The sequence below is a fragment of the Anguilla rostrata genome, chromosome 11, assembly GCF_018555375.3.
Source record: "Anguilla rostrata isolate EN2019 chromosome 11, ASM1855537v3, whole genome shotgun sequence".
Classification (NCBI taxonomy): Eukaryota; Metazoa; Chordata; class Actinopteri; order Anguilliformes; family Anguillidae; genus Anguilla; species Anguilla rostrata.
The window spans coordinates 24,961,675-24,988,959 of NC_057943.1; the positions used below are offsets into that span (position 1 = coordinate 24,961,675).

At 43.6% G+C, this 27,285-nt stretch overlaps 1 protein-coding gene and 1 long non-coding RNA gene across 9 annotated transcripts in view; one reads left to right on the forward strand and one right to left on the reverse strand.

Annotated features, from left to right (window-relative positions):
* wnk3 (WNK lysine deficient protein kinase 3) overlaps positions 1-27,285 on the reverse strand; it is a 55,718-nt gene that overhangs the window by 25,047 nt on the left and 3,386 nt on the right. For all 7 annotated transcript variants that reach the window (XM_064298918.1, XM_064298921.1, XM_064298920.1 and 4 more), the window contains exon 2: positions 12,804-14,014. In XM_064298918.1, coding sequence (XP_064154988.1) covers positions 12,804-13,622 — 819 coding nt within the window. In that variant the 5' untranslated portion in view covers positions 13,623-14,014. The remainder of the gene's footprint in view (positions 1-12,803; positions 14,015-27,285) is intronic.
* On the forward strand, positions 1,625-13,042 carry LOC135234374 (uncharacterized). Of its 2 annotated transcripts, none has more exons than XR_010324095.1 (3): positions 1,625-2,067; positions 9,109-9,219; positions 9,400-9,635. It is a non-coding gene; the product is annotated as an uncharacterized LOC135234374 (long non-coding RNA). The 2 variants fall into 2 exon arrangements; XR_010324096.1 differs by lacking the exons at positions 9,109-9,219; positions 9,400-9,635 and adding exons at positions 10,633-10,701; positions 12,835-13,042 and having other exon boundaries at positions 1,648-2,067.

Here is a 27,285-nt window from a genome sequence, read left to right on the forward strand (position 1 = left end):
TCCCTCCAATCGGCTCTGTCCCTCACCGTCTCGCTCACCCCCTGGGTCACTCCAGGTCAGCAGCGTTCGTTACGATAATTATCTGTCATGTCACATTCGCCCAGACACAAACACACACATACATCCCCACCCCCAACCACACACACACACACACACACATCCCCGCCCCCAACCACACACACCCGTCCACCCCCACACACCCCCGCTGAGGCCGAAAAACAGATGCTCAGCTACAAATTATCACTGTTACCCCCTCAAATTAAACCATCATCGTCTGCGATCTGAGGATAGTCTCATTACAGCAGGACATTCGTATCTGACCTTTAAACATATTAATGCTGTATACAGACAGGTCATCAAGTGTTATATCTTTATCCTGGTAAAGATGATTTGCAGATACTGCTGCTAGTATACGTATTTGTACACAATATCAGCCTGATCATCAACAGCATGTAATTCAGACTGATACGTATAGTGCAGTTTTAATTCACTCAGCAGAGTGCTATGAGAGGAGCAGAAGAGGGAGAAAGCACAGAGACAGATAGAGAAAGGAGAGAGAGAGCGGCGAGGAGGGGGGCAGACACGGATAGAAACAAAAAGAGAAAGAAAGAGAGAGGGGGTCACAAAGAGAGAAAGAGAGGGAGAGCGATAAAGGGAGGGGGTGGCCATGAAAGAATATCATTGTGTGAGCCAGTGTCCGGAGAGAATGGCAGTGGGAGTCTTTCTCCGTCCAGCGAGAGAGTGAATAAACTAGTCACTCAACACCGCAATATATCTGCTGCACACTTACTACTGCTGCTGAGTGTGTGTGTGTGTGTGTGTCATTCCAGCTCATGCACACACATATATCATCTGCTTGTTAATGTCACACAAAGTGCAAAATGATGCCTTGTGTTTTCAAAGCATGACTTAGATTTGAAGAGAGGCTATTGTAACATATAAAGGAAATATTTGTATTACATCACTGATGGCGGTCGGTGTTCTGGCACTTGGCGAGTGGTTCAGAAGGGGGAGCCAATCAGGACTGGTGATCCCAGAGGTGTGTGACGGCAGGAGAGCCGTACAGCGGCGGGCTTGCGTAGGCCCATAACTCAGGGCCTGACCCAGCCTGACCCCGTGGACTCTGGGACGCTTTTGGACCTCCAACCTGTTGGGGTTGAGCTGCGGGGTCGCGTGGGCCGCACGGGGACGAGGGGCGCGGCGTGGGGGAACCGCGTCTCGGCTTACCGCCTGCCGTGCGGCTGAGTGGGAGAGCGGGTCTGAGTGCGAATGGGCTTCGGCCTTAGCCTAGCTTAGCCTAGCCCTCTCAGCCCAGCCCTCTCCACCGCTCAATACCAAACACCGTCTTCTGTTACAGCATTTCATTTCATTTGATTCTGCATCCCCAGAGCCAACCTTTTACTGTACATACAAACAATAATGCTCCACACACCAGAGAGAGAGAGAGAGAGAGAGAGAGAGAGACAGAGAAAGAGAGAGAGAGAGCAGAGAGATCACATTATTTCTGTGTAATATTATATTAATGATTCCACGTATTACATTACATTATATTACATTACAGGCATTTGGCAGACGCTCTTATCCAGAGCGACACACAACAAAGTGTATAACCATAACCAGGAACAAGTATGACGAAACCCCTAGAGAGAAGTACCGGTCCAAGTGCAGGGAACAACCGCATAGTTCAACTTGGACCCTGAAGGTTAAACTGATTAACACTAACAACGAGAACGGCAACAACGCAGTCTATGGAAAAAATACAAGCAGTAGTTAAGACAGTTTATGCACCTAAGTCACCTACGAAACAGCTGCCTAGTTACAACCCTAAGCTTACAGTCATTTACAGGGGGGTAGGGAGGGGTGGGGAGAGGTGCAGCCTGAAGAGGTGAGTCTTCAGTCGTCGTTTGAAATGGGTCAGTGTCTCAGCTGTTCTGACCTCCACAGGGAAGTCATTCCACCACCGTGGGGCCAGAACAGACAGGAGACGTGTTCTGGAAGTGCAGGTGCGAAGAGGGGGAGGTGCTAGGCGTCCTGAGGTAGCAGAACGGAGGGATCTGGCTGGCAACGGTATGTGCTTTGGAAAGTGTTTTGGTTTGTTGTTTCAATAATCAAATTGAAAGAGAAAGACAGATAGATGTGTGCTATAGGCAGATTTAAAAGTAAATTTCTTGACATGATCCAATTTTGATATTGTATTATAAGTTTGAAGTTGTTTTTTGACTTGGACTTGGGTACACGTGAGTGCGAGAGAGTGCGATAATGTGTGTGTGAGAGAAAGATAATGTGTCTGTAGAGTTGCTGTGTAGCAGTATAGATGTGATCACTGCCTCTACAAACAACATAACTGTGCTGAAACCACAACTACTGCCTCTCCTGTTACTAATTTACTGCCATTAACGTTCCTACAACAACTGCAATAATCATTACACATTGCTTTTAATCCTTACAGAAATAAAATTTACTGCAATATTATATAATTATGTGGACTGACAAAAAATATAAATAACCTATATTTCACCCCAGTGCCTTTCCTGAGAAAATACTGCAATATTTGTAGACAACAATACGTATGCTGGCCCATATACTGTCTTCAATATGTTTAATATATTTAATTAAATTATTTTTTCAATATTTTCCATCACCCTAAAAAAAATTAGTAATATATTGTTATATTGTTGTTTGGCAGTCTCCATATGTCAACATGTAACTGAAATATTCACTGAAATATATCCACACACCCAGCAAATATGTCTGCAGAGGCCACTGACATTCCAGTGTTAAAAAAACTACACTATGCTGAAAGTCTCCTAAATGTTCTAGATCCTGCTGATAGTTTGCATATCAGACATGCCCATACACGTTTACAGCCACGTTTCTATCGAGCCATTTGCACATTTGAAGTTTCAAATAAGAAAAGCTGAATGTAAATGGCAAATCCTTAAAAAAAAATCCCAAATATCATAAAAAAGTTTTCAATGAAGTGATTAATCAAAAGAGCGATGGGAACAGAATTTAGGAATAAATGATGCCGCAGGGCATGAGCTTGTGTTTTCCAACAAATGACCCGATCAAGCTGCACAGGAGGTTGAACATAATTCACGCAAAGACTGTTCGTAAAATTCCAGAGCTCCATGACTTCCCAGAACAGTTTTACATTCCCATTTGTATGGCACCTCGTCGTGGTTGAATGGCCATCGCCTCTGACATTAAAATACTGCCATTTGCGTTATCAAATTCGCCGCCATCCGGAATAAAAAAATATAGCCAGGGACAGCTTGCATAAATGAGTTATTACATCCCCGATGGCAAGGAGTTCCTGAAAACCCCTCTCCATTTTGGATATGTTTGATCACATCATCGTGTCTCGCCGTGTGGTCACAGATTGTTTATTCACTGAAAATGACTTCATGGAAACGCACCTGAATCGCATTTTTAGATAGTCAAATTCTCAATAATCTGCATAACATTTGCGTAAAATTTGAATGGAAACAGCTCACTGACAGGCTCACCACCGTGATGAGCTCCTGATTTCATGCTGACAATAAGACAAAACAACCTACAAGCCTCAAATTTGTCAACAAAAAAAAATGTCTGGTGAATGGATCAAATGCAGCAGCTTCCGTAGTCTTGCGCTGCATGCGCCCCTGTGCACGCGGGCTGCAGGGCTGCAGCGCTGCAGACGGGCGAGCGTGAGGGCGTTCCTGCAGCCGGCTGCACGCTGCCGCTCAGCTGCTTGCGCACAGCAGCGTCGGGTCCTGTTTTCCCACTGATGTGTCATGAAACCTGTAGCGGCGCGCCGCGCGTATCAAGTGAACCCCGTAATTCACTCAGATGGGTTGTTGACATTTTCTTTTTCTCCCTTTATGCACCAAGGGAAAAACTGTAAAACCAATAGCTGCGGCGTTTTGGGGGGAAATGGTCTCTGGGAGACCTGCGTGGGGACAGGATGTGAGCGGATTATTAAAGGTAACAAGGCATTGTAAATAGCCCCATGGGAGTTCCTATGAATACTATTGGGTTTAGCTTTATTATGTGTGCGAGGATCCAGACCAAGACAAACAAACAGGAAAATTACGCACACAGGTGGCTGGAGACAACCCTAAAGGGCTTGATTAGCATTTTAGCACCAAACACGAAATCTCCTTAGGCCTACATATTTGTAATAACAATGATAATCTCAATACAAATGCTCACATTCCATAATAATCTCTGCACACTAAAACTAAGGAACTACAGGTCATGTAGGCGTGTAGACTACCATTACATGTTAAGTTGCAAACTTTTGCAAGACAGCTTAGCCATACCCGGAAATGGCTTAAGCATGAGCCTGACATACGCCTCAGCGTGACTGTTGTACAGACTGCTTAGCTCAGGGCTTGTGTGAGACTGGAGTCCTTCCCTGCACTGTCCACTGCCAGGCTTCTCTTGAGCAAGATAAAGTCCACTCTGTGACTCTGTCCACTCTATCAGTCTTTCCACTCTGTGATTGCCCACTCTATCCGTATTTCCACTCCGTGACTGCCCACTCTATCAGTCTTTCCACTCTGTGACAGTCCACTCTATCAGTTTTTCCACTCTATCACTCCGTCCAGTCTATATTGTGTGCACGTTCTTTTCTCAAGGCACAGAAACTATAGGCCTCACCTCAATCTAACTGCAAAGCCACTTCTCTTCAACTCTGACTAAGGCTTTGAAGCGCATGCCATGTTTTTCATATTTCTAGCTAAATATTATGATTCTGACCTTTGATGAGATTAAATCAAATGTATACTTGTTAGTCCAGCAACATTCTGTTGAAGCAAACCCGGATTTGAGATGTTACGCACTTGGCCTAAACCTAATACCATTCTGGCTTGAGGCCTCAGTTTGAATTTGAATCCAGCCCCCTTTGTCATGAGGAATGCATTATTGCCCCTTGAGACTTCTTAAATTCTGCTTTGTAACCTTCTCAGTGAAAACAATAGTACAAGGGGCTTATTCAGGATTCAGGTTTTCTCCTCTGTGTGTACTGGTAACAATGGTAGTGCAGCCACTGCAAGCAATATGACTTACCTGTGTGCTCTGTGCCATAGTGCATGTATTGGGTATGTTCCCCTCTCTGTGTCATAGTGCCTGTGTTGGGCATGTTCTCTCTGTGCCATAGTGTCTGTGCTGGGCATGTTCTCTCTGTGCCATAGTGTCTGTGCTGGGTATGTTCCCCTCTCTGTGTCATAGTGTCTGTGTTGGGCATGTTCTCTCTGTTTCATAGTGCCTGTGTTGGGCATGTTCTCTCTGTCCATAGTGCTGTGTTGGGTATGTTCTCGTCCTAGTCCAGTAGATGGCCTGTGTTGTGCATATTCTCTCTGTTTCATAGTGCCTGTGTTGGGCATGTTCTCTCTGTCCATAGTGCCTGTGTTGGGTATATTCTCTCTGAGTCATAGTGTCTGTGTTGGGCATGTTCTCTCTGTGCCATAGTGTTTGTCATGGGCATGTTCTCTCTGTGCCATAGTGTCTGTGTTGGGTATATTCTCTCTGTGCCATAGTGTTTGTCATGGGCATGTTCTCTCTGTGCCATAGTGTCTGTGTTGGGTACATTCTCTCTGAGCCATAGTGTCTGTGTTGGGTATGTTCTCTCTGTGCCATGGTATCTGTGTTGGGCATGTTCTCTCTGTGTCATAGTGCCTGTGTTGGGTATGTTCTCTCTGTGCCATGGTATCTGTGTTGGGCATGTTCTCTCTGTGTCATAGTGCCTGTGTTGGGTATGTTCTCTCTGTGCCACGGTATCTGTGTTGGGCATGTTCTCTCTGTGTCATAGTGTCTGTGTTGGGTATGTTCCCCTCTGTCTGTGAGTTCTCTGTAATCAGTCAGCTGTGTTTCTGCTCCAGTTGTGCTGTGAGTTCTGGGGATTGTGGCAGACACCCACTGTAATTAACTTCCCATCTCTGCTTGAACGCTCACTCAGACACACAGACAGTGACACTCACACACACGCGCACACACACACATATACAACACACACACACACACAGACACGCAAAACACGAGCGCACGCACCAACACACACACACAAACACGTGCACACACCGACACATACACTGACATTCTCTCTGACACATATACACACCCAGTTCCTTCACACACAGACCCCCAGATGCGTACGCTGGCACAAACATGCACACTCACACTCTCTCATACACACACAGACACACACCCTTGCTGACATGCACACTGACATACGCACATGCACACTCATGCTCGCACACACTTGCACACATTCCCATAATCACACACAGGGCCTGCTAGGTTATGGGGGTACACAATAGCCCCACCTGCCTCTACTGCAGAGGAAAGTAGGATCTCAGCAGACGCTGTACAAGCGACTGATTAAAAAGGCTAATGGTTCCTTCAGAGCTAAAGCACGGCGGAGGGGAACAGAGGGAACAGGATGAGAGGAGGAGAGAGGGACGAGACAACAGCACTCACTTTTGGCTTCAGTTTCCCACTCTCTCACCCTGCACTAATGCAGCTAATCTCCATTGTGCGTGTGAGAGTGCATGTGTATGTGTGATGACAGTATCTGCCATCACCTACTGGGAGGGGTGCTGTCCCTCTGACACTGTGTGTTCTGGTGGTCGCAGTGCTTCCCGTCTTTTAAATGCTGTTATTGTTTAGCTCGCTTCTTTTTGGGAGTTGTTCCCCATGTCATGGCCGGCCTCGAATGTTTAAAGATACTGCTGCTCTTTCTCCCTCTCTCTCCCTCCCCCCTCTCTCTACCTCTTCCTCTCTTTCTCTCCTGCGCTCACTCTTTCTCTCCCTCTCCCTGTCTCTCTCTCTCCATAAAAGGGTTGATGTTGTGGAGTGCAGGCTCTCACAGTCTCCTGCATGCATCAGTACAGAACTAGGGCTAACAAAGAGCCATAAATTAATGTCATATGTTTATGGAATGAACTGACAAGGAGGATTATATCCACTGTAATTTAAAAAAGCGGGCACTTAAAACTCGCTTGGAAAACAAAAAAAATTGCATAAACGTCACCTGACCACCCCCCAAAAATGCAATAAAAATACCTCTGATCTACTAGACAAAATGGCAATGAGGTGAATGTCTGTAAAAGTCAAAAAGAAAACCGCACACTTAGGCACCACAATTCTATTACCAACGTTTCGATTTTGAATGAGGTGAATGTCAGCACTTTGAGAAAGATCTGGATGACATCATGCGCGGGCGCTACACTTTCTTTCTGTGGGCGCAGCGACTCGGAAAGAGTCAGACGCGTTCGTGCTTGCAGCTTTGGGAATTGGCACAGACGGCTCTCTGCGGATCCATTGCTTTCCTCTGCCTGAGAGAGGCCCGAGCTGCAGCGCGTGAAGGCACTCCGCAGCCAGGGGCACACTCTGCAGAGAAAGGCCCCTGCAGGAGAGCTAACGGCTGTCCCGGCTCGCGGTTATCGCCGTATTTCCCCTGAGCGCGCCGAGCGTAGGTGCTGTCCTGTCTCCAGAGCGGGGCCGAAGCCTGGAGGGCCGGTGCAGGTTTAATGGTGGACGTGGGGGTGGGCGGGGCCGACTCGCCCGCCTCTTGCCCTGTCACACAGGGATTAGCCCAGGCTGTTGTGAGGGATTAACGCCAAACCAGACACATGACCGGGGAGGCATCTAGGCGGAACACCGCCACGCAAACAAGCTGATAAATCTTCCTGAGTGATGTAACGCGAGGAAGGCATACCCTCTCCCTCTTCTTTCTCTCTACTCTGTGCCTCCACTAATGGAATTGGAACACAATATCCTGCAAAACTGTAAATGAGTGGACTTCAAATATATAGTGACGTCTGTAATGTGCGGAACAAGACATTTATTTCTTGATTTAGCACTGTACTCCACTATTGTAGATTTGTAATCGACAATTCACATGTGGGTATTTTACAATTTGGTTTCACCATGTAGAAATGACAACTTCTTATACCTAGTCCCCCATTTCAGGGCATAATATTTGGGACATACTACTGCCATGTTAATGGAAGTAGTCATATTTAGTACTTTGTGGTATATCCTTTGCATGCAATGACTGCTTGAAGTCTGTGTGCGGTTGCCAGTTCATGTTCATTTACATAAGGAAACACCGTAGCAATCCCATGTAAGGCATGCTGCCTCCAGGGTCGTGTGCAAACATCAGCCGTTCCTTGCTCTCCACAATGTATATGCACCCCATATGCATGGTCCCGAAAGATGCACTCTCTCTCCAAGGCACGATTAGTAAAGTAATCAAAAAGTAACAGATACGCCATTGCTAAATGATGGGTTTGGCTATATATCAATATCAATCATCATCAATCACTTTTATCAATAAACAAAATCAATTACATGCGTGTCCAACAATGTTATTATCGTAAACTAAAGCAAAGACAAAAACTATGTGAGAGAAAAAATATGGTAAACTGAACTAAAAATAAAAATGAGAGTTCTTGAAAAACGAAACTATTATTCATATAATATGAATATAATAATTGTATTGATAAAAATGTTGTTATTACTGTGAGGTTTGTAATATTTAAAATGACTGGCATGCATAATAAAGCATTCAAAATAGAAAAATCTTACAGTATACTGTATGTATGCCTTAACACTTGTTATAGATTTTAATTTTACCAAAGATCAAAATTCAGATAAGAAATAAATTATGAATTCCAAAATGCTCATAGAAATGTTCATTTTGTGAACAAGGCCCATTGTGTTGCTGCTGGATGAAGTGCCGTCCAATGAGTTTGGAGGCATTTGGTTGAATTGCGCAGATAAGATGCTTATGTGCACTTCAGAATTCACTGAGCTGCTGCTACATCATCACTGAAGACTGAAGTGAGCCAGTACCCGAGGCATCCATACATGCCCAAACCATAACACCCCCTCACAAAGTTTCAAAACTGGGGGGGGTGCTTTGGATCTAGGGCAGTTCCTTTTGGCCTCCACACTTTGCTCTTGCTATCACTCTGATACAACTGAATCTTGGTTTCATACAGTATGTCCACAAGACCTTTTCCACAACAACACTGCAGGCTCTTTAATGTATTTCTTAGCAAACTGTAACCGGGCCGTCCTGTTTTTCTGGCTAACTAGTGATTTGATCTTGCAGTGTAGTTCTGTGTGTGACGTCTTTTGAGGACAGGAGTCCCTGGCACATCCACGCCCACCTCCTGAAGAGTGTTTCTTATCTGTTGGACAGATGATTGGGGGGTTTTCATCATTTTGGTAAGAATTCTTTTATCATCAACTGTAGAGGTCATCCTTGGCCAACCAGGCCCTTTGTTATTATTGAGGTCATCAGTGCTCTCTTTCTTCTTAATGATGTTTACCAACCAACTAGTTGATTTTGGTAAGCATAGGGTATGGCCTATGTGTCTGTCAGTTTTTTTTCTTATTATTTCACAGCTTCATAATGGCTTCCTAATTCATTGGCACAATTCTGGTCCTCTTGTTGACAAACGCCAATAGCAGATTCCAAAGGCAATCAAAAGCCTAGGATCAAGACTAGATACTGAAAGCTCTCTTATACCAGCACTAAGGAAGCAACTGAACACGCCTGACTATTCAGGAACACCTGTGAAACCATTTGTCTCAAACATTATGGCTTCTTGAAATGGGGGAATGATGTATAAAATGTGATGTAATTACTACATGGAAAAACCAAAATGTATAAAAAATATCATTAAATAACAGCCGAGAAACTGTTAACCACATGTGAATTGTTTGAGTACAAATCTGAAATTGTAGAGTACAGAGCCAAATCAAGAAAAAAATATGTCTTTGTCCCTAACATTACAGAGCTCACTGTGTATATATATATATATGTATCCATCAAACTGCCATTTTACTGACCAGAATGCATTCAGCAGTGCAGGGATGGTGAGGGAGTCTTCATGATTTCTGATCATATGCAGACAATGACTCACTGATACCACAAAATCACAGACTAATCATTGGACCGGTCTGTCCTGATCTCTGCGGTCTTCGGTGACTTTGCTTTGATCGGCTCCCTGCACACTTCACTCTTCCTTTTCCCTCCTCCTTTCTCTTTCTACCTCCTTCTTTCTCTCCACCTGTTGCCCCTTCTTGATTCTGCTGGTACCCCTAACTCAGGAAGCCTGATTCAATAACAACCGGAACAGAGCTAACCGCCGCTCTGAGGTGAAACACAACACCTTTCCAACAGGACACGTTCTCCACCACTGTGAGCCACTCGATACCGCGCTGCTTCGTGCTGTAGGCTAAACGCACATTAAACATTTACCTCCCCATTTGGCTCCAGTGTTTCAGCTTTTACCCTAAACCTCACAGTTAACCAGCTCACATTGTTAGTTAATTAACTGGGTGCCGCTATGCCCATGAAAATGTTCTTTTCTAAGTAACAAGGGAGTGATCGACAACCTGTTCAGGGGTCGCCAAATATGAATCCAGATAGCATTGAAAACAGCCAGATCTTGCACAAAAAAGGATTGTTTATCCATGACTGTTTAAACTGAGCTCTTTCCTCAACCTCTTTAGATCTTGCCCCCACCCGCCCTCCTCTCACTCTCCCTCTCTGACCCGCAGGTCAGCGAGATGCAATTCTTCCTTTGAGAGTGGCGACAGAGTGATTTCTCTTCTCTTTTCATCCCTGCCTAGGACACAGTTCTTCCGCCTCACAATGAATAACACAGAGACATTTCGCCATTTACTGCCGTAGTCTCCCAGGTAACGCCATTCCAACTCAATTTCATATTTACACAGTCCACGCGAACGCATGCCTATGCACAAGCTGGTCTTAAAGCTACCCACAGAAAGCAAGTGAGATGGGCAAATCTGCATTACAACTGACAGGACAACCCAACCAGCTGCTAACATTACTCTTACAAATACACTATTTGGATGTGTACAGATAATTGTATTGCGATATTTTTTTCTTCCTGAAGCTGACCAATTATATTTGGAAAATGTTCTCTTTTTTCATTTGTTGGTGAAAACCATGTTACTACAGAAAATAACTTGTGATTTCCACAAATAAGCGAGTATAATGTTCAGAAAGTGGCTCAGAAACCAGACACAGTTCAATGATAAAAAACTGGGAATACCTCCCTCTATAATTGCATGTTGAGTGCATCTAAGATCAGCTCTGAAGGAGAAGCATAATGGAAAGAAAATAACAGTAATTTTTTTGCACTCAGTAAAACACAAATTTTAATGCACTTCTCGACACATTGACAGATGCATTTATTAAGAGTGCGTGAAGCAGTGTAAGTTGGGCTGGGTTGTCAGAAGCTACCTTTGTCTGCAGACTGCTGCTGAGGCCTTGCCTTCAGAGGCCATGCCATCATTAACTTGCTTTGAACTCTCAGGCCCATATTCTTAAAGAATATTAAAATGACAGTGCTGATCTGGAATCAGTTCTGTCTGCATAAGGTTAGGTTGTGGACCAGGGGAAAACTGATCCTAGATCAGCACTCCTACTCTGAGTGAATATGGCCCTGTTTCCCCAGTGTGTAATATCCTTATAGTGCTTTCCTTTTTTAAGTGATAGGCTACAATCTATGTGAAATTACTCCATATGACATATTATTTAACAGTCTACAGTTTGTACTGCACTGCTACCAATAAAAGTAGCAACTTTTTCTAGCACCTGTCAACTACAAACAGGTCTAAAATCAATGTGTAATTTGACTTCATTTTCCAGTCTCAACCTTGATGGTAAATGGTAAATGGTAAATGGTAAATGGTAAATGGACTGCATTTATATAGCGCTTTTATCCAAAGCGCTTTACAATTGATGCCTCTCATTCGCCAGAGCAGTTAGGAGTTAGGGGTTAGGTGTCTTGCTCAAGGACACTTCGACATGCCCAGGGCGGGGTTTGAACCGGCAACCCTCCGACTGCCAGATGTCTCCAAGGTTCTACTCTAGCAGGGGCTAAAGGGTGGGTCAGCTGTAGAGGGACAGAGATACTGCACAAGTCTGTTTAGTTACTTTAGTTACACTCACATATTTCACTATTCGATTATCACCAAAAATAAAATCAGCAGGGGTTAGCTACTCTAAAGTCAGTATTTTTTTTAGTCATCTATTACTCGTTTTGAATCATCTACATCCCGAACAACATAATGTGTGGGAGGAAACATATGTGAGGGACACCAGTGGTAGCTTGCTTGGCATAATGGGTTTTTTCAGATTGTTATCAATGGACTCAATGGAAGATGAAATAGTTGTGGTTGGCAGAGATTTATTTGGTGAAGCTTGAGTTAGGACTAGTGTTGCTCAGACAGACCTTTAAATGTACTAAAATGTACTTGTATACAATGCCAAATCATGTAGAACAGGTTATTATTTTTGTGTACAGCCTTAAAAAAAATGATATGTTATTACACTTCATGGTTAATGATAAGTCAATGTTTAAATCATGTAATGTCCTTTTAAAACACTTGTGCATAAAGACAAGAAAACCGGAATGTTCTCTCTTTCCCACAACTTCCAGTTTAAGCTTTGCAACTTCTGGTTTTTTATCCGAATACTGATACAAGCAGCTTTGTTGGTTGAACAGAGATGCAGATACAGATGAGTGTTGACTGTATACCTAATGCATGCACTCTTGGACTGTGGGACTGCAGCTATTTCAAACCACATGTGCTGCACCTCAGACTTTACGCATTATACATTAATACAACCAGATAATTAATGGATGAGCTAAGGTTTAGCATCTTGCCACTCAGGACTTGAACCTGCAATCTTCAGGTTATAAATGCAGTTGCCTAATTTCTCCTGAGCTTTGTTGTCTGAGCACAGATCTGGAGGGAAAGGGCGCGCTCACCTGCAGCTCACACCATGCCACCTCCACCCAGGTGTCCGTGTCCAGTCCCTTGTAGACGGTCTTGAAGGCTCCCCTTCCCAGCTCGATGTCGAACTTGAGGAAGCGGCCGCCAGGGGATGTGGCCACCGCCTTCATCTCCGCCTCCTCCTCCTGCTCGCGGTCCCGCTCCCTGCCTCTGTGTGCGGGGCTGGAGGAGGCGGGGGCGCTCTTGCCCGCGTCCTGGGCGGCGATACCCTCGGAGGCCGCGGTGGGGGCGTCGGCCGCCTGCTGCCCGGCGCCGCCTACGGCAAACACCGAGTCGGAGCTTCTGAGACCCGCGGCAGGGGCGCTCATCGGCGCCCCCTGCGTGTCCTCCACCTCGTCCTCTTCCTCGCACAGCTCCACGCTCTTGCGGAAGAAGCGCTTGTTCTCCCTCCTGGGCCGGTGGCCCTGGGCGGCGGGGGAGGACGGCGTGGAGGCGGACAGCGGCCCCACGGGTGTCACCCCTCCCTGCTCCTCGCCCGTCTCCCCTCCCCCTTTCCTCTTCTCCGTCCGGGAGGAAGGGAAGTCGTACGGGGTGCTGCGGGTCCTCTCCCGTTCTCGGCCTGCTCCCCCATCTTGCTCCGCCCCTTCTTTCCCCTCTCCGTCTGCATCGCCCTTTGGCTCCGCCCCCTCCTCTCTCTGTCTGCCTCCCCCGCTCTCTCGCGCAGTCCCTGCCTCCCTCCCAGCCTGTCTGCCAGCCCCGCCCTCTCTCGCTGATCCCGCCTCCCTCTCCGTCTCTCCATCAGGTTTCTCAGAGGAGTCCTCTGTGGCCGTGGGCTCTCCGGGGTCAGTAGCCATGGGGACGGTTCTGTCCCACTCCTCCCCCACCCTTCCCTCCTTCTCGCCCTCCTTCGCACTCGTTCTCCGTCGGTCCCCGTCTCTTTCTCTTCCGGTGGTCACCTTTCCCCTTCTTCTTTTGTCCCTCCTTCCTGCTGCCTTTCTTCCAGCTGGAGGAGCCTCTGTTTTACTCTAGTGCTATTGTGTCCTGTCTTTCCTTCTCTCCATCTCCAGCTCGCTTGTGCCCTTTCTCACCCTCTTAGGGCAGAAAACTCAATAAATACCTACAAATAATTTAAAAATAAATATGTACATGTATTCAGAGGAGGGATGTTCCCAAATCTATGTGTGCAAAGCTGCCCTTCCTCGTCTTCACTTCTTCACAGAATGAGGGGAATATTTTCGGGCAAACCCTAAAAAAAACAGAGAAAAACAACAGCAGCACATCAATATTCTGTACCAAAAAAGCACATGGAAAATAAAGCATGTTCCAGAAAATGCGGTCTTTTCAGTACATAAACTGTGATGGTTAGGTTGACAGACTTGCACAGAGGGCTGACCCTCATGACACTGAGGAGAGATTCGATCCTAACATCAGAGACACATCTGCAAACACGCGACACGCAACGCACACCATGTGCCACGCAACATGACCTACATGGTGAAAGGGGAAGAGAAGTTCAGCAGCCTCTCAGCGGGAGACAGCTCGAGGTAGCATGCCTCTAACGCTGGGTTCAGAAGGTACCACATGACAATTCACAAGCTAAAACATCACCTAAATAAAGCAGTTAAAACGCTGACTCTTTAAAAGGCAACTATGAGCATCTAGGAAATTAAAACAGAGTGAATGGCAGTTTGAGTAATAAACAGACTAATTTAAATTCCATCAGAAAATTGTTATATCTTTGTTGCTACCCAAAGAATTTCAATTGAAAATGTCTATGTGGAGAAGTCTGTACGCCGCCTGTTTAGCTGGCAGTTGGTGCTTGGGGAACGCCCTTGTTACTCCTTCGCAATTCTAATAGGCGGCTGCCTAAGGTGCGCGTATCATTTAATTACAATCCTTTGTGATGTATGCTGCCAAAAGCATACAAAATATGCTTTTTGAACAAATAATAACCAACGTGGTGTACGAAAAGGAGTGCAGCTAATAGATAATCAAATGCTTGGCAATTGAAAATGCAGCTATGCAGCTAAAACATCTATATGTTCTGATTGAACACCCGGCTATATTTGGTTGAAAAGTGAAATCTTTCTAGCCAGGCTACATCAAGGTAAAACCTGAGCTAAATTAAAGCTAACCGGATATAACCTAGTCCGTTTTAGGTCAAAACGTCTCTCAACCTAGATTTCCACCTATCTAGACATCTAGATTTGGGCTTTTGCTCACTGGGATGTTACACAAGACTGATCACAAAACAACTCCACTGCCAAGAAGCCTTTTCCGTGTGCTACTACCCTGTACCCTCAATGTAATATTTAGCCCAATTAGATCGATAATGTCCATCTCACAGTCAAAAGATTTTTTGGATAATTACCTTAATGTTAGTATGCATGCATCTACATTTATCATCATATGAATTCACTCATTTCCTATTTGCCCAAATTTTATCTAAATAATGCAAGACATTTCCATAATTTTTTTTCTGCATCACACAATAAACATTTCTGCAAACAGACATGACCTGTTTAGTAAGTCGCATGCGTGCATCGATTCTGCTGTCATTTCCACACCAGGGCCTTTGAGACAATGCAGTGGTCTGAGGTGAAAATGTGTAGGCGCGTTCCACATTGCACCAAAAGCGTTGTTTCCGTTCCACAGCTTCACTCTGCGGGTCTGGCCACAGCACACAAAAACAGCTTCGGCTGGAAACAACAGTGCTGTAACAAGCCATTTCTGTTCTTATGATGGAATTTTTTTTTTTTTAAAGATCAAGGCACTGATCAACAGTGATGATAAGAGGTTGTGGCGAAACGAACAGGGGCAGAAACTCTCTAGTCCCAAACGCAAATCACTCAAGGAATTTGGGCATGTTCAGTGATCCTCAGTAAGTGCGTAAATGCTGTGGGGAGATTATCCCAGTTCTGCCGAGGGATCACGTCCACAGATCTACAAATGTGCAGTACTGGCAACCATCGAGAGACTCCAGGAAGCACTTCTCAGAATGACCCGACTGGCAGGATTACACACAGCCAAAGGTGCTGAATTGCATCTGATAAGATGCGTGTTTTTGTGATCACACAAAAAATATGCAAGATTGGTGTGCATTCGCAGGGCCCATTAGCCAATACAGGGTCATTATGATTAATAATTCATGAGGCAATACGGGCCATTTCATCATGTTTAATTCATAAGCCAGGGGCCGGGCGGGGTTGAATGCCACAGCTATGCACTGGGGGAAATAAAGGAGTTGAATTCTCATATTAATCGTGGTCAGCAGCGCTCCCACTCATTGCCCACACAGTCACAAAGGATTCAGCGCTTGATGATTATTGGTGATTTATTTATCACCGGTGATTTACTCATCGGCTGTATGTGAGTTTTCACCGCTCCGCACTGCCTCTGTTGATGGGACAGGGGTGTGAGTGGGGCCTCCACTGCACACGGCTCTTCTGTTTCTCCCTTTCCCTGTGTCTCTGTCCCCCTGTGTTCTCGCCTCCCCCACCCCCTCCCCCGTACCCCTACTCTCTCTCACACGCAGGCAGGGGAACCCAGTCAGCGCAGACACTGGCAGGGATTGGAAATCACTAATTATACAGCGGAGTAACTCATTCATGGCTGACTGCAGACTGATTACTGCACAGTGCCATGAACAAACACAAATACACCTTGCATAACACACGCACATGCCTTACAACACCGATGCACTACACATACGTGAAACACACACATGCATACCTTACAACACCCACAATCTAAACATAGTTACGCAGTAAAAGATACACATACACATACGCACACACACACTAAATCATATCCATTGTGTCAGTTCCTTTTACTGACCCTGTGCCTAAGCGCCTGTGCCTAACAGGCAGTGCAATACAGCATGAAGTGGATGAGAAAGGGACGTGACACAGCAAGACAAAGAGAGTGAGGAAGTGAGAGACAGAGACAGAGAGAACAGAGCCAAAAACTGCCGGACAAAAAAATAAAACTCCCTCTCAACACTAATGTTATCTTCCTGCTTTCACCTACTCAACAGGGCCTCAACCTTACACTGCTGGAGCCATACTGTCAGACTTAAGCCAACAGCCATTGTGAAAAGCATCAAAATGAATCACCTTTGAAAAGATAAAAACCCAGTTCTTAGAGTAATAATTATTACCTTAGGAACATACCGTAAACTTCAATGTTTAAAAATGCTGGTACAATGTGCAATGTATAGGGCCTCATAAAATCGCCTTTACTTCTCTCAAATGCCTTTTTTTTTTTTTTTTCATTTTCAGATTTTACAAATATTTGTGGATTCAGGTTTTTTAAATGTTATCAAATTACATATTTTTATTTATTGTTACCATCATTCAGTGTGCGTCCTTGTGTGTAAACATGATGAGTAATAAAAAAAACCATTCAAACACCATTTCAACAGAAGTGCTTCCATAACAGTGCCTGACATTATAAAGTGCTTAAGGGACTTAATGTACTCATTTCTTATATATAAGCAAAAATTAAATTAAATTGTGCAATTGCAACAATTCAGAAATCTTAGCTAAAAGTCACTTCAACGAGTGACTCTGGGAAGTTTTGTTTCCTGGTAATCGGGGGCCTGTATCACAAAGCAGGATTACTGAGTTAGCTGGATAACAGAACGGAGTAAAACCCAGAACAACTTTTTACTTCATCAATGTTCCATATTTGGGAGGGTTCCAGGTTTTACTCAGTGCACTTATTCAGCTACCTAAGCAATCCAGCCTTGTGATACAGGCCCCAAACATTTTAGCTGTTTTGTGACTTTATAGGGCAATTGTTGGTTTATTTATGCTACATCTGCTGACTTTTAATGTATATTTGTAGATCGTTATGTGATGTAATAGGACTTAATCCTATTAAAATATCCTAAACGTGTGATAATGATTATGTGATTTCTTTACAATGGAATGAACGGGAAATGGCTCAGAATTTGCAATTCAATGTAAATACCCAAATTATGCAAAAATATGTTATGCAATGAAGTGGATTCTACTGTATTATCATTGAACTACACTGTTTTGCCTATATGTGAGGATTGCTCGAAGAAATAAAATTCTGAAAAGAATTTTAATGTTGTTGAAGGTACAAGTAACACCACGGACAAAAAGTATGGTGCATTCTTTGAGTGAATGTACAAAAACAATTTAAATACATTAAGATGGCATTTGTGTCGATTCATTAAGTTAAAAGGTAAATTAATATTGTACTACGTTATGGGTGACAATAATGAAATGCATTTCAAGAAATTTCAATTCCAAATAGCACTGTTGCTGTAGAATGACCCACTTACGATGTGTTAATCCAGTAGCTATAAGCAATATTTCCCCCAAATCCCAGCACTTACAAAATGTAACCCTTTAATAAATATTTCTACTGTTTTTTCTTTTTGTCATGTCTCATATTTTTATAGGCTACATCTGAATGCATTGTGGTGGTCTCCTTGAAGACCATAACTTTACATTCTAAATGTAGCTAAATATAGGGAGAAGATGGTGGCAGTAAAGCCAGACTGTCCGCAGGCGCTGTCACGCAAAGTCATCAGCTAAGCCCTATTCTGAGCCAGGGCTTTCCAGTCTGTTAGCAAACATTCACAGGGAGCATAAGCCAACAGAAGAAAGTCTGAATATGTTTGAGAAAGTTTGCCTTGTTGAATGCACATCTGCTTGAAGAAGAAATGTTATCTTCTATAATATCTCTCTCTATAATATATTTCAGAATTGGAACTGTATAGTTGCCAGTTCTCTTATATTCAGTAATCTGAACCAGAGATGGGCTTTAAGACATCAGGCTTTGTTTTATTGCTAAAATGGGTCTCCAAATACTGTACACCTGGACAGTCTGCCCAGGTGAAGACTATGTGTGCGAACCACTGATATATTCAAAATTGCCATTCGGGGACGACAAGCAGTAGATATATGCTGTATTTTCAGAAATTACAATCGTCTGTCAGTGAACGGCCAGTTTGTGCAACACATACTGTAAGCACAGCACAAGCTTTATTTCGGATTTCATTCATCATTCATTAAGTTTTATCATTTTTCATCTACTACGTCTATGTACCCATAACATACTATGTATGTGGGGAGAACTGAGAGAGACCAAGACTGAGAGGCAGACAGAAAGTGGGAAGCAGTGGGAAAGAGAAACAGAGCACACAGAGAAGAACAAACACAGAGGGAGGGAAGGAGAGAGAAACAGAAAGGAAGGAAGGTAGAAAAGCAAGATGGATAATCATTAAAGGAGAGGAGTGGAAAGGGGAGAGGAATTTGGGAATCCAGTTGAGTGACATTCCTGCTAGACAGAGCTCCATGTCTGTACTTAAAGAGACACACATGCACGCTCACACACTTGTGCGCGTGCCCTCATGTGCAACATGTGCACATGCACACTGTTTTGGTCACAATGAGTTTGTATTGTGAATGCAAAATATCTCCCAAGGATAATTGCATTGGATGAGAGCCATGAGACTAAGGCACAGGTGCAACAGCACATAAAAAGCAGGCAAAAAGTGAAAAAAAAGTGAAAGTTTCAATTAATGTTTGGCAATCACAAAGTTTCCATTAATGTTTGTCGATCACAGAAATATTAAATTTGAGCTGCACACTAAAATGTGCAGAAAAGTGTAAGAAACAGAGAAAAGTCGTGAGAAAGAAGGTAAACATTCCTGAAAAACATGCTCTTATCTGCCTGTGCCTTTAGGGCAAGGAGGATTCACAGAACTACAGTACATACCGGACAGAGCAATTACAGAACATCAAACTCCTTCCTTCATTCTGCCTTTCTATCTTTCCCTCTCTCTCTCTCATATACACAATCTCATTATCCCATATGTACACACAGTTTCTCACACACACACAACCTTACATAAATCCATAGGCTTACACACACTTGCTCAGTCATACACACACACGCAGCCTTACATAAACAACATACACACACTGGCATACACACAGGCATACACACACTTCAGACATTGGGTAAGGTATCTACAGAACATCTACACAGTTCTCTTCACACAGGCCAAGTAGCAGAGTTCTAGAACACAGTTCAGTGAAAATGACCGAACATTACATACTGTACAGCTTATTCTTTATCGGTTAGGCTAATATATCAAACAATCCAGACTTTAATTTTAAATCCCTGCTATGTACATTCAGTGTGCTTCATAATGTTTGAGACAAAGACATACATTTTCTTGATTTGGCTCTGTACTCCACTATTGTCGATTTGTAATCGACAATTCAGAAGTGCATATTCTCAGCTTGTATTTAATAAGGGTATTTTATACATGTGAGTTCCACCATGTAGAAATTACAACACTTTTTATATACAGCCCCCCATTTCAGGACACCATAATATTTGGGACATATTAATGTTATGTAAATTAGTCATGTTTAATACTTTGTTGCATATCCTTTGCATGTAATGATTGCTTGAAGTCTGAAACCCAGGCCTGTACTGCAACCATCTTCAGTTCCTGCTTGTTTCAGGGGCTAGTTGCCTTAGGTTTTCTCTTCAGCATATGAAACGCATATTCAATTAGATTCATATCAGGTGAATGACTTGGCCAGTCAAGAATTTTACAGTTTTTAGCTTTGAAAAACTTTGTTGCTTTAGCAGTATGTTTGGAATCATTGTCTTGCTGTAGGAAAAAGCTCCATCCAAAAGCAAATGTTTGAACTTGAGCAGATAAGATGCTTCTGTACACTTCAGAATTCATTCTGCTGCTGTCATCAGCAGTTACATCATCAATGAAGACAAGTGATCTAGTATCTGTGCAAGCCAAACACCCCCATGTTTTACAGATGGGGGGGGGGGGCCTTTGATCCTGGGCAGTTACTTTCGGCCTCCACACTTTGCTTTTGTCATCACTCTGATACAGTTGATGCAACTGACCTTTTTCTAGAACTCTGCAGGCTCTTTTAGGTACTTTTTAGCACACTGTAGCCTGGCCGTCTTGTTTTTGCAGCAAACTAGTGGTCTGCATCTTGCGGTGTAGCCTCTATTCTCAGGTTTCTGAAGACTTCTGCGGACTGTGGTTACTGAAACATCCAAGCCTGCCCCCTGAAGAGTGTTTCTTATCTGTCAGACAAGTGTTTGGGGGTTTTTCTTCATTTTGGTGAGAATGTTCTGTCATCAAATGTAGAGGTCTTCCTTAGCCTACGAGGTCCTTTCTGATTACAGAACTCACCAGTGGTCTCTTTGCTCTCAATGATGTTCCAAACTGTTGATTTTGGTAAGCCCAAGGTTTGGCCTATGTCCCTGACTATTTTTGTCCTATTTTTCAGCCTCATAATGGCTTCCTTGACTTTAATTAGGACTCTGGTACTCATGTTGACAAATGCCAATAACAGGCCCCAAGGGCAATCAAAAACCTAGAATAAAGACTAGATACTGAAAAGCTCTCTTAAACCTGCACCAAGGAAGCAATTCAACACACCTGACAAATCAGAAACAGCTGTGAATCCACTTGTTCCAAACATTATGGTGCCATGAAATGGGGGGACCATGTATTAAAAGTGCTGTAATTTCTACATGGTGAAACCAAAATGTATACAAACACTCTTTATTAAAAGATGAAAATCTGCACTTTAACAACGTGTGAATTGAAAATTTGAACATTAACAACGTGTGAATTGATAAAATAAAAATCAAAAATTGTGGAATACAGAGCCAAATCAAAAAGAAATATCCCAAGCATTATGTAGCTCACTGCATATAGTTCTAAACATGGTTCACCAGGCCCAGACCATTATTCCTCCTCCACCAAACTTTACAGTTGGCACTATGCATGCGGGTAGGTAGTGTTCTTCTGGCTTTCACCAAACCCAGATTCGTCCGTCAGACTGCCAGACAGTGAAGCACGATTCATCACTCCAGACAACGCATTTACACTGCTCTAGAGTCCAATGGTGGTATACTTTGCACCACTCCAGCCAAGCTAGGCATTGCGCATGGTGATCTTAGCCTTGTATGCAGCTGCTCTGTCATGGAAACTCATTTCATGAAGCTCCCGACAAACAGTTATTGTTCTGACGTTGCTCCAGAGGCAGTCTGGAACTTGGTAGTGAGTGTTGCAACTGATGACAGACAATTTTAATGCTTTACAGGCTTCAGCACTCGGCTGTCGCGTTCTTCAAGCTTGTGTAGCCTACCGCTTCGCGGCTGAGCTGTTGTTGCTTCTAGATGTTTCCACCTCATAACAGTTGACCGGAGCAGTCCTAGCAGGTCCGAAATGTGACAAACTGACTTCCTATGACACAGTGCCACGTTGAAAGTCACTGAGCTCTTAAGTGCAACCCATTCAACCGCCAATGCCTGTCTATGGAGACTGCATGGCTACATTTATGAACCTGTTAGCAATGGGTGTGGCTAAAGTAGCCGAACCCACTAATTAGAAGGGGTGTCTACATACTTTTGGTCAACATACTTGGGCAAGGCTTGACCAGATCTGGATCTGGGAGAAGGGGCTAATGATCTGAAACCATTCAGCTTGTCATAGCTATATGCAGTAATACAGGAAATCAGGAAGGGGGCAAATACTTTTTTCACAGCACTGTATGATCACTTCAAAAAAATTAAATTTGGGGAAAATGTTGCATTGATTGACAGCTATAAAATATTCATACAGCACAGCAGCACAGGAGCAGGCAGAGAAAAAAAAGTGCAGCAGTTAGGTTCTAACTTCCTCATGAGTTTCAGTGAAACACATTATGAACAGGTATTCAGTTTAGCCAATGGTACTGTCTTACTGTTCCATTTTCTTTGTTTGTATAATATTTTAAACATTATTTATAATGATGGGTCTTAATTAAGAGGGCTTAAAAGACAGGTTGAATGAGAAAACCAAAATGTCAAAACTAATGTCAAGAAATCCATAAACGTTAGAATACAGCAAGGGGCCAAAACAAGTGTTAGCTACATCTACCAGGGTTATTAGTTAGTCATGAGAATTTCCCATTGTGAAAAAATGAGCAGATTTGAGAATACCGTAAAAATGTTAATCCAAATCATTGTGGTGCTCAATTAGCTAATAGGCTACTTCATTTTATCAGTGGAAACCCTGATAAAATGATGCACAGAGTCAATTATGGCTTCACTTTCAAACTAATAGGCTACACATTTGAACACACATCAACACGCAGTTCATACATCAGGATTTCACACACACCCTCACGTGCGCAAAATATCCCATTTTCACCCTTTCAAACACACAGAAAATTTCACTTTCTCAAAAAATGTAAAACTTTTCTCGCTCACTCTGTCACTCACACACTCACAGACAATTTCTGTCTCTCTCTCACACACTCATTAAACCCCAAACACAACAAACACGCTGCAGCACCCAGTGGCCCTCTCTCTCTGTCTGCCGCTCTCCCTCACTCTTTTATCCCCCTCTTCACAGCCATACACACATTAATCCCCTGGTACTGAACGGGCTCTGCACATTTATTGGGGCAGACAAAGGGAGAGCCAAGGGGCGGAGGGACGGGAAACCACAGACAGACTGTTTGGGGGAGAGATGGGGGTGCGGGTATAAAACGCGTTCATAATGGGGGAGAGGAAAGGGCGGGGGGTGTGGGGGGGTCAAGGTCTGAGACTCAGGGGTGGGCAGGAGAAGAGAAAGAAATATGGAGGGGGGGTGCTGACAGGGAGGGTGGGAAAAATGTGTGAGAGACAAATAGAGAAAGAGAAAGCAAGAGAGCGAGAGATAAAGAGAGCGAGGCAGGAGGGGGGGGTGTGTGCAGAAAGGGAGTGTGTTCGTGTGTGTGTGTGTCCATGCGTGTGTGCACAGGAGGGGGGTTCCCTGATAAAATATGTGCCAGTGTTTGTGTGAAAAGTAATGACTACAGCTAAATTTCTGCCTGAACTGAAAGGGTCTAGTTAGGCCAGGGGACAGTGGGAGAGTAATGAGAGAGACAGAGATGAGACAGCTATGGAGGGGAAGGGGATGAGAAGGCTGAATGAGATACGCCTCTCAGTTCCGTCGCCGCTGCAGCAGCACTGGTTTTTCTGCACGGCGACGCAGCGCAGAAGACACTGTTGTTTTTAATGCCGGGAACAACTGTCGAGTCCACAGTTTCTGGTGCCATTTCATTGCCCGGATCTATTAAGCTACTCAAACTGCTCAGCGAAATGTACGCTCTTGTAAAGTATGAATGGGTGTGTGAAGAGATGAGTGCTAAATAAGCTGCTGATAATGATGGGGGGGGGGCTGGGCGGGGGGCGGTCTGGGACAGTGAGAAACTGTCCTCTGGCACACACCCACAGAGCCGGAGGGAAATGGGGAGAGAAGCGCTCCGGTAAGCTCGTTAAAGCCCGGCTTGTTAGCCCCTCCTGATTAATCATGTGAGCACAGATTCCAGCCATACTGAAGGGAAGTTGGACAGAGAGATTAGCGTGCTCCCACTGTAGACCTAATGCAGGGCATTAAAGGGATACTGCTGCCATTTGAGGCAGATATCAAATGCTGCTACCCTGCGATTCCTGCTTGCTGAGAGAAAAAGGCTGAAGTCACTAAGCTAAGTCTCAAACAGCGGAAAGAGTGGACGTGCATGAACCAAACAAAATACTTCACCAGGGTTCACTTCTTACAAAATTACAGAAATTATGCCCTACCCTGATCCTGCACCAGGGGTAAACTCACACTCAGACCAACCAGCAGTCTAGTATTCAGTTACGTAACAATGTGCACCTGCACAGCAGTGACATTGCTTATGGAACAGAGCCCCAAGGCAATCACTTTGAAACCTCAGCACTTTTTCTCACTAACAGTCAACAGGTACAACTAACTGCTCTTGCAGTTGCCAATGGAAACCACTGTGCACAGAAAAATATTAAATGTACAAGGACTCACTAAACCAATATCACACGTATAGCCCTTAAAAAAGCTCACTGTTAATGTCCAACTGTGAATCTGACCTGGTTATTTACAGGGAAAGCCCGGGGCGCTGTATAGTCTACCTCCACAGGGCAGCAGGAACACTGGACACATGCATCTCGTCACTGTCCGCTATGAAATGAGCCATGATGACAGCACTGCTACGTTACGTAAGCTTGAACTGATGCACTCTATGACTTCTAATGTTCGTCTTTACTGTTATGTTGCTTCGGTGCGATCGCGCCAGCGGGCTTGGATTCTGACCTTGAATGACAAACAGACACCAGAGACACTCTGTCCTACTGCAAGTGATGTTTTGGTCCTTTTTCGCTTTTTCATGACATCTGCGCTTGACATATTGTAGTGCACTGGCAATACTGGGAGTGGCACCGCAAATAAAGCGTTGCAATTGTAACAGATCCGGAGCGCAGAATGGCACCATAAGGGCCAGAAACTAGGTGTGAAAGCGAGAAGTAGGCCCTGAGGGAAGGGAGGACAAAAATGCCATGAAACTGTTTATATGACAGCAAAAACATAATGCCAACATTTACTGGTCAATGGTGGAGGAGCATGTGTGAATGAGTCACACAGTTTGGAGAGAATCAAGCTCATATAGCTCACATGCAACCATCTCCTGGCCTCTGTCTTAGTGCAGGCTGCATCTGTCCAAGGAGCACAACTTTCCAATCAGGATGAACAAGGGCTAACGTATTTCCTCTAGAGAGTTATTATTTATCTCAACAAAAACGTTTTCAATGTAAAAAGATGCCAAGTTATTCACGCATAAAAGTATGTAAAAGTATTTAGGTTAAAAGTATTGATATCCAAATGAGGCTTAAGTTACAACAAACAACAACCTAATTAACCTACATAACCTAATTATGTGCAATATCTACCAACCTATTCTGAATCTCTATTTTCTTATCCATCTTGTCTTATTTTTCTCTTATTTTAGTTTATTATTCCTTATATTTTTTACTATGACGCTAACTAGTGAACAAAATCTAAACATCTAGAGGGGAGGAAATCTAGGTTGAAAGATGTTTTAAAATAAATGGACTAGGTTAACTCCAATATAGCTCAGGTTTTACTCAAACATAGTCTGGCTATGTCCTAGTCAGCTAGAAAATGTTCATTTTTCAACCACGTGTAGCCAGGTTTTCACCTGAATGCTTAGACGGAACTTCACCAACATTTCGACCAAATTTGTTCACTGGGACATTAAAGGCATACTATGCAACAGTTTTACCTTGAAAATATTATAAAATAACCAGGACTTCTTTCAACACAAAACAGCAAGGCTAAAAAAATCCTGCATAGTATGCCATTGTGCACTTCATTGCCAGCTAACAACTGCCTATTTGCTGTATTGTTAACTGTGCATTTCACAAATAACTTTGATTTGACTTGATAACTTGGATCACTCTAACTAGGAAATAGACTAGACTATATTACCTGTTGTTATTAATAGGCAGAATTATTGCTTATCTTCCAGCAAATGCATACGTGTCTGTTATTACGGTATTGACATTAAATTGCGCGTGTGGTTGCCAACAAAGTTTTATCCACAATAGACACTTTCCCAAGTTTGTCTTCGGCTTTGAGAATGGAATAAACATTACACCCCCCTCCCGCAGACATTCAGATAACGTGTCTGTTTTGCAAGTTCCCCAACAACACATCCAGAAGAAGCCTTATAACATGGAGCTAATCAGCTACAATGATGTTGCAGATTCATCTAGTAACCATTTCTAAATTGGGGGACTGCAGTGTCAATCTTAATTTTCAAACAGTCAGCTGGCTGCTTTCATCAGACGACTTTCATCAGATGTTGCTACTGGCAGATGTAGCTAAATGTCCAATGGGGCTAATTATTGACTGTGGAACTGAAGCATTTGTATTGACAAAATCAGCAGTAAAAATGAAAAAAAAATGTAAAATAAAAATAAAAGTCTGGGGCTTTATTGTGTGGACGGGTGAAGTTCTGAATTCTGCATGTTTATATGAGGTCAGAAGGTAATATTCTCAAGGGCTGAGAGTCTGTGGTCATTATGGTTATTTCTGTAGGGAAACTTGAAACGTGCCAAACTCTTGGTGCGTAACTTGGCAAATGGCATACCTGCCATCCCAATTATTAAATACATTGAGCAGGAGTTATCTGAACTTCAGCACATTGAGTATTGTTGACCTGTGCTATTCCATTATTGATTTATCATCAACCACTTTCCCTCGATATTTGGTTTCAGCCATAGCTTAGTAGCCATATTTTATGTATGATGTCAGCTTTTTAAACAAACGGCTTCCCTCTAATGACGTGAATGCATTGTATGTAAACCGAACTGATCAAACTCTCTCCTGGGATAATCAGCAACGTGACTGATTCTCACTTGTGTCAGAATGCTGTGACCCATGAGTGTTTGCTTTTAAAACTGTCTCCCTTCCTATTGATCTGTATACGTCTCCACCCCCTTTCTATGTTAAAGTAATGTGCTCATACTCATTTGTGCCTCGGTGAAGTGCATGTGACAATACGGTTAAAATATATCTACATCCATGTGTACAATGTATGCTGTTGTGATGTCCTCTATCGGTCTCTCATTCCTTCCATCTCT